This window comes from Pollicipes pollicipes, unplaced genomic scaffold (assembly GCF_011947565.3).
Source record: "Pollicipes pollicipes isolate AB1234 unplaced genomic scaffold, Ppol_2.1 Scaffold_4295;HRSCAF=5057_pilon_pilon_pilon, whole genome shotgun sequence".
NCBI classification, from domain to species: domain Eukaryota; kingdom Metazoa; phylum Arthropoda; class Thecostraca; order Pollicipedomorpha; family Pollicipedidae; genus Pollicipes; species Pollicipes pollicipes.
The window spans coordinates 24,343,235-24,357,232 of NW_023596461.1; the positions used below are offsets into that span (position 1 = coordinate 24,343,235).

The following is a 13,998-nucleotide window of genomic DNA, read 5'->3' on the forward strand; positions in this document are numbered from 1 at the left end:
AGGAAATCCTAGCGCGTTTGGCAAGAGGGAATTAATTTACTACAGCCCATGTTTTAACTTGAAAAGAAGATCAACCCCCAAACGGAATTCTCACTGATTTCACCCTGTTCATTAGGAAGCTCAGGTTGAATTCGTGGGATTTTCGCTCCTAGGTTAAGGAATCAGTCTTGTGAGGGAAAGATAAGAAAGACGGAACAAGATATACCCACTCCTCAGAAGTCCATCTTACCTCTTCTTAGCTGCTACTGTTCATTTTTCGAAATTCAATTCCATATTGGCTGCAATTACCACCAGTTTGAATTTAGTTCTCCATTATTCTAACTTTTTGTCTTTCGAGCATCGGCGTATGCAGTTATTGACGGCCATGCAAAAAAAATGTGAGTGCAAGAAATTGTGTCCACACTGACCCCCTGCGCGCACCGAGCGTCCCACCTGCATGCAACCCCCCCCCCCCCCCCTCCTGAAATCCAACTCCTCCACAGACCCGTGACATTCGAGTGGAACTCATCGTCAGGATGTGTCCCAGAGCGACACCCGAGGCCGGCCGTAACGCGCCTGTCCCGGAGCGCGACACCCGAGCGTCACCGCAGCAGACCTGGCTGAGGCGCGCCGCTCGATGGGCGTCGCCACCGACACGGATCACGCCGGCGGGGACGTGTCAGTGACGCGCGCTGCCGGTGGCATCGATCGCGCCGGGGGCGACGCTCCGGCGGAAGGGAATCACGGCGCATGCCGTCCCTGGACCGACGGTCGGCTGTCGAGGTCGTGACCAGCCGCACGGAATGGGAGTCCGTATGCGGCCAATCACCACCGGCAAATGTAGCCGGGTGTTGGCGGGAGAACGCCGGCGGCACGTGCCTCTAGCGAGACCGCCGGCGACGCGTGCCTCTAGCGAGACCGCCGGTGACACGTGCTTCTAGCGAGACCGCCGGCGACACGTGCCTCTAGCGAGACCGCCGGCGACACGTGCCTCTAGCGGGACCGCCGGCGACACGTGCCTCTAGCGAGACCGCCGGCGACACGTGCCTCTAGCAAGACCGTCGGCGACACGTGCCTCTAGCGAGAGCGCCGACGGCACGTGCCTCTAGCGAGACCGCCAGCGACACGTGCCTCTAGCGAGACCGCCGGCGACACGTGCCTCTAGCGAGACCGCCGGCGACGCGTGCCTGTAGTGAGACCGTCGGCGACACGTGTATCTAGCGAGACCGCCGGCGACACGTGTCTGTAGCGAGACCGCCGGCGACGCGTGCCTGAGGTGAGACCGTCGGCGACACGTGCCTCTAGCGAGATCGCCGGCGACACGTGCCTCTAGCGAGACCGCCGGCGACGCGTGCCCCTAGTGAGACCGTCGGCGACACGTGTATCTAGCGAGACCGCCGGCGACACATGTATTTAGGGAGACCGCCGGGTACACGTGCCTCTAGCGAGACCACCGGGTACACCTGCCTCTGGAGACACCGCTGGCTACACACGTCTCTAGCGAGACCGCCGGCGCCTTATGGCTCTAGCGAGACCGCTAGCAACACACGCCTCTAGCGAGATTGCTGGCAACGCACGCCTCCAGCGAGACCGTTGGCGACACATGTATCTAGTGAGACAGTCGGGGACACATGCCTCCAGCCAAACCGTCGCCGACACGTGTATCTAGCGAGATCTCCGGGGATACATGCATCCAGCCAGACCGCCGGCGACGCGTGCATCTAGCGAGACCGTTGGCGGCACACGCCTCTAGCGAGACCGTTGGTGGCACGTGCCTCTAGCGAGACAGCTGGCAGCGTACGCCTCTAGCGAGACCGTCGGCGACACGTGCATGTGGCAATACGACAACGGAATGAGCGAATGTTCTTCACCTTAGAGACTCAGATGGGTTATGGGTGAAAGCTGATCAGTTTGCTGTGTACATTTTACGTGGCCCCTCTACACCGGCCTAATTAAAACCAAACGATTTGCTCGTTCTTACTCGTCTCTTTCGATTATTGGTTTCTTCCTTTTCTGCGCACCACATGACCGCCTTCAGACACACGCAATAGCAGTGCTGTCGTGTGCGCAAAGTGCTACGGTGCCTTAGTGGGAGGATCAGGGTCGGAGACGGGACACCTCGGGCACTCCTCGGCGCGGACCAACTTCCCAGCGCGAGTTATCGGAGGTGAAAGCTCTGCTATAAACGAGGGCCATCTGGTCCTGGCGGTCTGGCCCGGACGATTCATCACGCGGCCAGCGCGGCTGATTGCGGTCCAATTTGGCCAGCCGTGACCTGTTTTACAGTGGCTCATCAGCGAGTCCGGCGACGCCGATGGGTCAAGCCAGCGGCGGGTGGGGTCGGTCGACGAGGCCAGAACAGCCATGCCTTCGGTCGTGGGGCGGGCATCGGACGCCGGCGCGGGCTGCCGGCGTGGCTGAATCATCGCCAGCCGGCGTGGTCCTGCGGCGGTGGCGGTGGTCCTGCGGCGGTGGCGCGTGGCGGTGGCGGTGGTCCTGCGGCGGTGGCGGTGGTCCTGCGGCAGTGGCGCTGCGTCGGCCAGCGCTGTTCTGCTCACCAACTCTCTGTCTGCCGTGCAGGGGCGCAACAACAGCCATGAACCCTTCGCTGCGCGTGCGACGCATATCTGTGTCGCGCTCTACCGGTGACCTGAGGAAGCTCGGCCTGAACCGCGGCACCCCGGGCCACGTCGGTCAGGGCCACGCTGCCAGTGCAGACAACGTCGCCCTGCAAGGCTACGTCGTTCGTCTACGGCCCGATGGAGCCCAGGACAGGTCAGTACGCGACAGCCTCGTAAGCATATAGATGTGTTCATCCACTGTAGCCTGGTGGGCTTCTGAACAGGCTAGTAGATTGAGCTGCTCAAGATGCTGCTGATATTAATTAGAAATGGTCAGAAATTCGGGGGTCGGAATGCAATTAAAGCTTCCAGACAATGTTTTTTAATGAGCATCGACAGCGCCGTCCGCACCCCGCGGCAGCAGTGCGTAACAATGAACAGTACACATTACGTGCGTCCGCGCCTGGTTGTTATTCGCCGAAACGCCTACGCGGCAGCAGTCGTCCATTGTGGCCGACCGCGGCTGCGGTATGCTCAGAACAAGCACACACTCATACACACGGAGAGCCGGCCGGGCGGCTTGCTGACGCAGCTCAGGTCGCACCCCCTCCCCTCCAGCCCACATGACCCCCAACCGCCCCCGCGTTCCGCCCTCCGCACCCGGTGCGAATTCGGTGCACGGAAGCAAACAGCTGCGACACGTTGTTGGCTGAGACGGCGTTACACCGCCTGGCTCCGTCAGGCTTCGCCCGACGCTCAACAGGGGGCGCCGGGGAAGGGGGCGGGGGAGCAAGTTAGCGGCCACTTACGCAGCGCCCGATAGATAGTTATCGGCGTGTGATGGGTCTGCCCGAAAGATAGTTACCGGCGAATGGTGGGCCGTGTTACGACCATTTAAATTGCTGCATGGTGCGTGTTTTGAAGGGTATATGCACTCACTTCCCTCAAATGACATGACGCAAACCATAGCACTGCACCGTACCGACGATTGCATTTTCAGCAAATTGCATCGTCTGAATTGTTGCCAGAGTTTTATCACGTCCCCGCTGGATCCCCTCCTTGTATCCAAGCCGTAAGTAGCCTCAAAATGACCTCCTTTTCACACCGGCGTGATATCGGGAATTCTAAGACAAACAGTTGACTTTCCGATACGGCCGCGTAAGGCTGTGGTCTCACCTGCGGTGTGTGCGCAGCAGGGCTGTATCAGACGCGTAGTTCCGGGCGGTGGCGTGGCGAACCGGCATCAAATTCTGTCGGTCTCCGGACCTCCCACTGACAAAGTGGTCGTCTTCATGAGAGCTGATGCGAAACCTGGGACAATAAATCTGCGGCAACCCTGGAAAATCATAATTGACTCCGGGAGACCTGGTGGGAAGTGAGCTATCGAACAGTCCTGACACGTCCCCTGACACGTGGACGTCTCTTGGTATGCCCTCTACGCTTGTTCCTCGGGGTTCGAATCCGTGTTGTCACAGCAGCGCAAAATATTAATAAATGCTCGGTATTGGCAATGTGGCGACACCGTGCTAGCTTTCAAGGCATTTTACTCAGGTCAACATTTCCTGGAGCCAGCACAGTGAGACCTTGGGTGGCGCAGTATATCCGCGCTAGGCCTCAATAACAGTGTCCCGGCAGCTCCACGAAGCCGAAGCCACCAGTCAAACTCCAGCCGCCGGCTTCGTGATGTCCTATCTGGTGTGCAATGGCGGGAGCACAAACGCCGCGTTTGGAACAAACTGATGCGACATCATTGATGACATACATGCGGTAGCACTGCTGCGTGGCGGACGAGTTCCCGAGGTCGCCCAGGTGGTGTGTTTTGTTTTATGTGTGCCTGTTTTTTGCACACGGCAGTCTGATGAAAGCGAGGGCTGACTGCATGAGCGTTCCGGTAAACAGGCGCCCAGGGCGTGTGTGTGTCACTTGAGCTGTGCATTGTTTAGCACTGGTGCCACGGGCTGCGAATAACGGCGCTGTTGCTTTTGCAAAAAGCATAAGTTGAAAGGTTCAGTGAAATTATTCTTTTAGTGGTTCGCAATGTGGTAGCAGGCCACCCGCCTCTGTCGCTGTTCTTGGGCTGATTGAATGTCTGACAGTTTTGATTAAAATGCTGCAGGCGGATTCCCGTACATGTCTGTGTCCTGCTGCTTGAGGACTGCGTGGTCATTTGTGGACTTATCTAGTAGTGGGCATTCACAGAATTCATCAGCTCACTTTGCAGAAGAAAAACATATATATATATATATATATATATATATATATATATATATATACATAAGTGTCCTATATAAGTCATATCAAGTTTCGCGTCCTTCTGATTGCCACACCGAGTTTTCGTGTGATGCGGGCCCCCTGTGAGCCGGTGCAGACAATCATTGGGGGCCATCGCCAGCAGACGTGATGTGAAGGACTACCAAGGCACATCTCCTCTGCCGGCAGGTTGTGGTGTACTCTAGCCGGAGGGCGGCTGCGCTGGTTTTCCAACAGAGCTGACTCACGACCAATCGACGATCTCGACCTGGCTGGATGTCAGGTCAGGGACTCCCCAGGAGGGCTGCATCTGTATCACAAAGCAGGTGAGTGGTTACAGATTCTAGTGCACATGCCGCGTTTTCACAAAGTTCGCACCTGTATGTTGTGTGGCTCAATGGAGCTGTTTTCACATGATCTGGGTGAACATTTCCCATCCGTGTGGGAGTATTTAAATATGCATGTTGCGTATTTGTGCGATATGGTTTGGCGTACATGGGTTTCAATTACGCTACACAAAATAACTATCTTTAACCGTCGTGGTCCTGAAATATATGCTTTGCAATACCCAATATCATAGCAACATGACAATAGTACGGATTTCGATCGAGAACAACTCTAAACCGTCTCCAAGCCATTCATCCGTCAACACCACTCTGGCTGTGGCTTTACGTGCTGGAGATTACCGCCTTCACGAAGGTAGCGCCGACTTGGAGACTTTGTTGAGGTGGATGCCGCCAGTTCGGGAGTTTACCGCGAAAGCGACTTTTGCAGGGTTGTATGTTAGGCTCCAGTCGCGAAACTGGTCACTGGCCGTTGTAAAACATCACACCACACACTCCTCCGAATTGCCAAACACCGACGTGACGTCAAATTCAGCGCGCGGCCATGTTAAAACAGCCGCATCGCAACGCAGCTATTTGTTTAAGGTTGAAAGGCAATCTAGACCTCTTTTCGCGTGGAGTCGACTCTCAAACAATTGCATCGCGACGTGGCAAATTGTTTTTTGTCATATTGCGGCGTGGTCATTTGCAAACAAGCCACTACTTTGCGTAGCTGACGCCTGTGCGGAGGACGGCAGGTGTTTGGCGCGCGCAGTTGGCTTTCCGCTGAGCTTTGTCGTAAATTGCTTTGGGTGGTTGTGGAATTTATGATGACCAAAGCGTATAAAGGAGCACGGCGTATGAACCATGCTGTAAAGCGCGTAGAATGGTTCTAGGACTCGGGAAGGTTAAATCAGGTTTGAGAGCGTTAAGTATTGGTTGTGCCGTGAAATTGTGCAAATCATTCGGGATGTTTTTCGGAGAAAACAAAGTCCGGTAACCTTTGTCTTCATGTTCCCTTTTCACAAAATGTGGAAATATTTGCCACACTTAAGATATCAAAATATGGTGTACTTAAAATAATTTCAAGAAAGAACTAACGGATGCATGTGTTTTCATTGAAATCCAGTCGTACCAGCACATAAAACTTTGGGTTGAAAAAGGCCCTCGTGTCGGCACGATTTTTATCATCATTCGTGGTGGTAAAACCGACCATCCACGAAATCACATCTCATCTTCTTTACTGCTTATTTTGGGTTCAATAGGTAGCAACATAGTAAAGCAAACAGCCATCTCTTTACGGAGAATTCCCCTGAACACATCGAACCGTAAACGTGGTGAGGAAATGGCCTAATCCCTTTGGTCATGGCGCTCGGCTCAACTAGGGCGCGCTCTGTTTAATGATCTGTGGGAACCCATATCCCTATCGACCGGCGATCTCTAGTTTTAGACACAAAATTATCCCGAAAGGCCTTGCATTGTGCTCTGCCTTTTGCTGAGGCAACGGCGGAGTGGCATGTTGCTGTGGCTTTTCATTCGGTCCAATAAGGTGCGCCGGGTTTGTCTCGACTGATATCGCATGCTGGGAGACCGTCTGAGCGTTTTTGATTGACCTTTTTCGTGTCCTAGCTCGGTTCAGAGGCCGGTATTTACGCTTGACTGCTTCATCTCTCGTTGTTCATCGCACCTTTTTATTGCTCCCCTTACATTCGACTTTTTCTGCTCGTGTAAAAGTAGCACGCCAATAGGCGGCCGCGCAAGCTACTGGCAACGAGGATTGATAGTATTGGAAGGAAGGATGGGGAGAATTGACGAGAGCTGGTAGCAACGGTTGTGGGCGACTAAGCCATTCGGCCTCTAGCCAAAAGAGCATTGCTGGCTCGGACCGTGGGGGTTCACAAGTTATTGTAGTTGGGTGCCATACGAGACCAGACACCAATATCGGTTCACGCATGATTACATAGATAGCAGCCATCAGTTTAGCAATCATTCCGCACTTCAAAGCCAGAAGCGCTGCAGACACAGGAAGGGGAAGACTTGATTCGATGAGAATGGATGCTCGAAAAGTATGGCCGGACCCACGTCTACCGGCGCGTTACCGCTGTTAGCGTTCACCTGCGTGCCGCTGCACCAAGGCGACAGCACGCGCATGTTGGGACGCTCCTCGCCCCCGGAGCGACAAGGTCCGGTCGCCCGCCGCTGTGGTAAACAGCGCGGCCCGTGGTTTACAAACACAGCCGCTAAATACGCCGGGCCGCTGGCGCTCCCACGGAGGCTGGTCCAGGCCGCAACACGCAGCTCCCCGCCTTAAACAGAACGGTGATGTGACGCCACGCACCCTCCACCTTCTGGACGACACAGGGCCGGACCTGGCTGCAACACGCACCTCCCCGCCTGGCACGGAGTGGTGAGGTGGCACCACGCGCTCTCCATCCTCCTGAACGATGCGGGGCTGCTCCTGGCCGCAACACGCGCCTGTTCCAATGTTCAGTTCCAAGCCAAGCATTCTTGCTAGGCATATTGCTCCTTTGTTTATTGTTGAGAAAGCAAAGATTGCTGAACAAGATAACTGCATTAATGTGCTTTTCCTGCAACACAGCCATCGAGTGAGTACGCAGTGCCGAAAAGGACTAGGCGTTCTTACATAGACTACATCCAAGCTAGGCTTTACACGAATGTTAACTACTCGCAGAGTGGCAAGCTAGAGATCTTGCAATGGTGGCTTATATGGGGGGGAGACTGAAAGATGAAAGGAGATTCGGTGAAGGAGGAGGATAAAAAGGAGAAGGGGGAGAGAGAGAGAGAGAGAGAGAGAGAGAGAGAGAAGGAGAGAGAGAGAGAGAGAGAGAGAGAGAGAGAGAGAGAGAGAGAGAGAGAGAGAGAGAGAGAGAGAGAGAGAGAGAGAGAGAGAGAGAGAGAGAGAGAGGAGAGAGAGAGAGAGGAGAGAGAGAGAGAGAGAGAGAGAGAAGAGAGAGAGAGAGAGAGAGAGAGAGAGAGAGCAAAGAGAGAGAGAGCAAAGAGGACTAGAGAGTGAGAGAGAGCCCATGACCTTTGTTACTGAAGACAAGACAATCAGGGTGAGTGTTGCGCGTTGTCAGCCGCTGTTTGCTATCCGTCAGTGTATACTAGCAGAGTAAACTGCTGCGGCGGCTGGGGCCTGGTCCGGCCCCGTCCGCCACCTCCCGTCAGTCAGCGGCGAGGCGTGCCAGCGGCCTGGGACGGCGCCGCCGCGGCCTCCCACCTGCCGGATGATCGCCGTCGGAGGTGAGCCGGACTGTGCTGGAGCACGAGCCCACTGCGACACTAATGACGCAGTGGCGTGGCGCGTCGCCCGTCGCGTTAGGCGGTGTGCAGCCGGCCGGGCGCGGCGGTCGTGCTGCCGGCGGCGGCCGCCGATCGCCGAGTCAAAATTTAGCATCGATGCCAATCTCGTTTCTCGCACGGACCGTACTGCGATCACAGCGCATGCGTGTGCGAGGCAATATGGCGCTGCATGAACATTTGAGTCGACGCGCCCTGAAAACTCGGAATTATCATACACGATGCAATCGGCGGTGCGAGCGGACGCGGTCGCTCTGCCGGCGGCTGCTGATACGGGCTGCGGAAGAGTGCGTGGCCGGAAGCTGTCGCCGCCAAGGGCGCACGCCCCCGCTGTTGACGCAGGATGAATGGCGCTGCCGCCGGCGCTCCAGCGCCCGGCGCTATACCGCGCGCCTGCACCTGACAGGGCACGGGCTCGACGAGGCCCGTCCCTCGTACCGACGCGCCCGCTGCGGATAGCTGGAAACGCGTGCCATTCGCCACGTAAAAACCAGCCAGGTGGTACCGAGCGTTGTGAGCCGTAGCCGTAGCATGTCGATGGACTGTGACGGGGTCAATATCGCGCATAGTGAACGAGTGGAATGCTTGTGATCACTGGCACCTCCTTTGTGACGTATGCTTGATGCTTCCCTCGCTGGTCGGTGACTTCATGTCGCACCTGTTAAGACACGATCGGGTCCGAGCCTTTTACATATGTATTAATGACCGTTGTTGCGCCAACACGTGCCATAAGGCCCCTGATGATAGGAATTTATCGCAATACTTTGGCGTCTGCATCGATTCAGCCTGATAATAAAAGAGAGACTGGAAAACTAGTGTGCTGGAGTAGCGCTTTTAGTTAACGACAGTTAAATGTGTTTGAAATTTTCATAACGTCTACTTGAAGATGACATCATTTCCGCGAGTCGTTTAGCACAGCCTTATGTGGACGGCTAAGCGCCCAAGATCCTCCCATTACTGCTAATGGATCAGCCCGACACTTCAGACACCGTATAGCACGCAAATGTGGTCACCTCTGATATAATGCACCGTACCATAACACGTCAGCTAAACAGTGTCTGGACATGGTTAAAACAGAGGCAGGGACGGCTAGCACACCGCTCGCAGTTCACTCAAATGGCGCCAGCCCGTTTTCTGAAGCGCCACAGTAGCCGCAGGTCGGACATCACATGCGCCACTCGCTCACCAGACCACAGTCCTGTCAACCTTTTCGTATGCAGTCACCTCGATGATCGAGCGTATGCCAACAACCCTTGCACGACAGAGCTAAGGGCCGTGAGGCATCATTGTTCTGTCATCTTGGAATGGTTGCCCTCAACGTTGCAAGACGAGATGGTCTCTTTTTTCCGAAGATTCCGTGGGTTAGCGGATATGGCATGACCCCGACTGTGTACGCCATCCCGCGCCAGGCCAGACGTGCATTCATTACGTGCCAAAACAACGCAATACCGGCGACGGGGGTCGCCATTTAGTCAGGGGCAGTCGTGTCTCGCGGACAGTCACGCGACGGAGCAAGCTGCTGGCCCGGTATTGTACAGGTGAGAGACCCCCGCCTGCGTGTGGGCGCCGCTCAATGGCTGCTATCGAACGCCTCCTGAGACGTAGGGCTTCAGCTGGGTAGGCTACCACTGGCAACCCCTGCTGCACGTCAGCTGGGCAGGCTGCCGCTGGCAACCCCTGTTGCACGTCAGCTGGGCAGGCTGCCGCTGGTGACCCCTGCAGCACGTCAGCTGGGCAGGCTGCCGCTGACAACCCCTGTTGCACGTCAGCTGGGCATGCTACCACTGGCAACCCGTGCTGCACGTCAGCTGGGTAGGCTACCGCTGGCAACCCCTGCTGCACGTCAGCTGGGCAGGCTGCCGCTGGTGACCCCTTTCGCACGTCAGCCGGACCCGTGCTGAGCTATTACTACTATTCATTGTCAGTGTGAAAACAGGGTCACGTTTTGCGACGATTCACGATCGCAGTCTGTGTGGCTGTATTGTGTCCTAGATAGCCTTGGTCCGAGAGATGTCATGTTCTCATGGAGCCTCACAAGGCGTCTCTCTATAAGCACAGACGCCGCACGGGCAGCAGGTTAGATGTACGGCTACCACGGCCCCCCTGCAGCCTCAGTTTGGCGCTCTAATGGCGGCCGAGAGCTGGTGCGCGGCGAGGTCTGGCGAGGCGTGTGCAGCCACGTGGCCGGATACCGGCAGAGTCCCGCCCCTAGTGACGCCGAGGTCACGCAGAGACAGAAAACCTCATTATCTCTAGCGTCGTGGCGGTGGTGCGTTAACGTTGCCGTATTGGACGCAGGAGGAAAAAAGCGGAAAAAGCTGCCCGACTCAGGCCTGTCGTCTTCTTTTCCATTGGTCGTTTCGCTGTGATGAAAATGACAGAGAAACTGGAAGGGTAGCCAAGAGCTACACCTTTCATTCTTTATTTCTTTTGTAACCAAACCAACAGTAATAACATCATGCCATCCAACCATTTTATGTACTCAGCAAGGATGGAGAAGTGAATAAACGGCACCGCATTGGGAGACTCCAGAATGTCATTTTGCTACCACATCAGCTGTGTCTCCACTTTATGTCGCTCTGCCCGCATTTTGTTGATACGCAAACGGCGTTTCTCACATCGGTGGAGGCGTGTATCATGAACATATTACTGAACATACACACCTTATGTTCAGTTGAGAATGGTGGATTTAGCCCTCAGATTCGTTCTTCCGTCCGCTGCGGTTCAGTGATGATTTTCAAACAATCCTGAGTCTACCAACCTCGATGCGTTGTCATCACATGTCTGTTGTCAATTTTTGCCTGGCACATCTGATACAACCGCGAGAAAATGAATATTTTTAGCTGGTAAACTCGCATGGCAGGATTTACAAGCGTTTGCTAATGCTTAATGACCAGCCAGATAAAACTTACCGAGCTGTGACTGCTACCGGACATCAGCGGTTGTGCCAGACAGCCGGCCGCCACCACTCCGGAGATAATGCGTCGTTTACCGAGCTGTGACTGCTACCGGACATCAGCGGTTGTGCCAGACAGCCGGCCGCCACCACTCCGGAGATAATGCGTCGTTTACCGAGCTGTGACTGCTACCGGACATCAGCGGTTGTGCCAGACAGCCGGCCGCTACCACTCCGGAGATATTGCGTCGTTTACCGAGCTGTGACTGCTTACCGGACATCAGCGGTTGTGCCAGACAGCCGGCCGCTACCACTCCGGAGATAATTGCGTCGTTTACCGAGCCGAGCCATCCAGCTGACATAGTGATTATTTACTGCGTCACCATGCCGGCTTGAACACTGTGCTGCTGCGCTAAGATCGCTTCATCCGATCTTTGTAATATCATAACAAACATTTTAAAAAGCGAAATGGACTTGCGTTTTTTGCAAAACAGGTGCAGAGTTCGAAACTTGGTCTCAGTAGGGTCAAAACAGTTAAATGGTGGCAAGGGGTGAAAACAGGAAAAGAACGGGAAATGGTGACGTTTGGTAGTCAAGAAAACATTGCCTTTCTCCATTAGCTGTGTCTGGCAATACCCCTCGTCCGTTAGTGCACTTCTCTTCCCGGCACAAGCACACGCACCACTGCAGTATCGCCGGCACTGAGACAGCGCTGGCTGCTAGGAATACGACGCAGATGTGCATTGTCGCACGTGGGTAACGCTCGGCTGGTAAGCTCTATGACTGTGGTCCAGTATTGCACAGATTAGCCAGGGAAACTGGAATGTCACTGTTTCTTTACCTACAAGTCAGAGTGGAACAATTTTACCACAAGGATTAAGGTGCAAATCAGTACATGTTAAAAAATGCGGCAGTATTCCCAGTACCAAATGCGTGACGATCTACAAACGTGCGGGCTTTAACAACGAGGCTACGAGCTCCCGTCCTTTCGTTCCCTAGGGAGGGAGCCGCTTTTGAATCCAACGGGCCGCAGATAATTTGCTTGATCATGTGATCGTTTTACACCCCGCCCTTCGCTATCAGACAGCGGCACCCCGATAAGATAGGCGTGGATGGGCGAACAGAGCGTGCTCTGCTGACAGGCGCAGGTCGAGACTCTTCCTGCTTATTGGTTTGTGCGTGTTCTGAGGAAGTGGTCAGTGTTCCTCCTGGGTGATTTGACGGGAGCAATTGCTTGGTTTGTTTCGTGCTACTGTTACCTCGACGTCTTCTGACTGGTATTTCCTTACAAGACGACGAATGCAGCGTACACCAAAGCAGGCGTGTTGAAGCTCTTCTGAGTTTTCCAGCAAGACAAAACACCGCTGCCGCCGTGCTGCCGGTTCCGTGTTGATCACCGAAGCGATAGAAGCTGCAGCGGCCGCGGGCTCCAGCCGTGCGTTCAAAGCGATCGTCTGCTGCGAAATCTGACAACTACCGAGGATATTGCGCTGATGCGGCAGCCGAAGTCAGCTGTTGGGCTGTCAAATGCAAATGACGCAGATGGCAACTCCAGGAAAACTGTGATACCTACGTTCCGTCGGACCAATCTGCTGTCAATCATCCTCGTAGCTGTCTACACCTGCTGTCAACTGAGCTGACCTCATCTCGTTAGTTGATCCACGAAGGGTAGTCGGAAAGTCGGCTGAGGGTCGCCAGTGCGCTGAGCTGTGTGCTGGGGGGGGGGGGGGGGGGGGGGGGGGGGGGGGGGGGGCGGGAGATCGACGCTCTCCTGTGGCCCCGCTCGCGACCCTGCGGCTCTCGCCATGCTCTCCACACTGGACAGGGTCCTGAGGAGGCCCAGACGCCTTGCCAGAAGCCGGATGCGATTGAGTGTCAGCGCTGTCGACCTCCGGAAGAGAGGCAGACGGGTAAGGCTGCGGGGCTTGTCAGGGCGAATGAGGGGCTGTGATGGCGGAAATAGACTTGCGCACATATCTGGACGGCGCGTGATTAATTTGTGACTTTTACAGCCCGTCGACAAATAATCAAACAAATGGTTAGGCTGGTTCAAAATAGTCAGGTTCGGTGCATGCACGCTTGGTCACACGAGTAAAATCGCGCGCGAGAGATCAGCTGGCGCTCAGTTCGTGGAATGTTTAGGATATGGCGCTTAAAGGGAACATTCCACATTTGGGGATATTGAAGCAAGCATCAGATATGATGAAATAAGCTTACTTATAACTATTGGTATACTTTTAAATAGAAAAGGCTGCCCTAGACGACACGATTGCTCTATTGAGTAAATGCGCTCTTCAACACGTCATTGTTTGATTACGTCATAGTACCTTACGTACCATTGATTGAAAGCTGCTTGACGGCCGTTAGATCTGAAAATCGTGCTCACGAACGGCAGATATGAACGACCTGACGGCTAAATTTTCTCGTTCTTGATAACCGCACGGACATTGAAGTGGCAAAACTCAAATGACATTATGTCGCCATGGATTCCTGGGTGACCTGGAAATAATATGCACGAGATACTCTTCATATCTTTGCGGGCGTGGAGCTCAAAACAAGAGGTGTTTTGGTCCTAAGAAGTGCAGGGTAGTGAACTGCGCCGAATAATCATCAAGATGGCTATTTCGGTCCGCCTTTGGGGCAAATTTTAAAGACAAACTCTAGTGAG

General features: G+C 54.7%; 1 protein-coding gene across 4 annotated transcripts in view; it reads left to right on the plus strand.

The window, feature by feature from the left end:
* The window catches only part of LOC119097144 (uncharacterized), a 35,939-nt gene that overhangs the window by 9,780 nt on the left and 12,161 nt on the right, over window positions 1-13,998 (plus strand). For 2 of the 4 annotated variants that reach the window (XM_037220204.1, XM_037220203.1), the window contains 2 exons: window positions 2,560-2,754; window positions 4,980-5,116. Coding sequence is in view for 1 of the 4 variants with exons in the window: in XM_037220202.1 (XP_037076097.1) it covers window positions 13,136-13,240 (105 nt within the window). In the remaining 3 variants the exon portion in view is untranslated. Of the gene's footprint in view, window positions 1-2,559; window positions 2,755-4,979; window positions 5,117-8,312; window positions 8,378-13,130; window positions 13,241-13,998 lie in introns of those variants that run through there. The other 2 variants (XM_037220205.1, XM_037220202.1) reach the window with 2 other exon arrangements.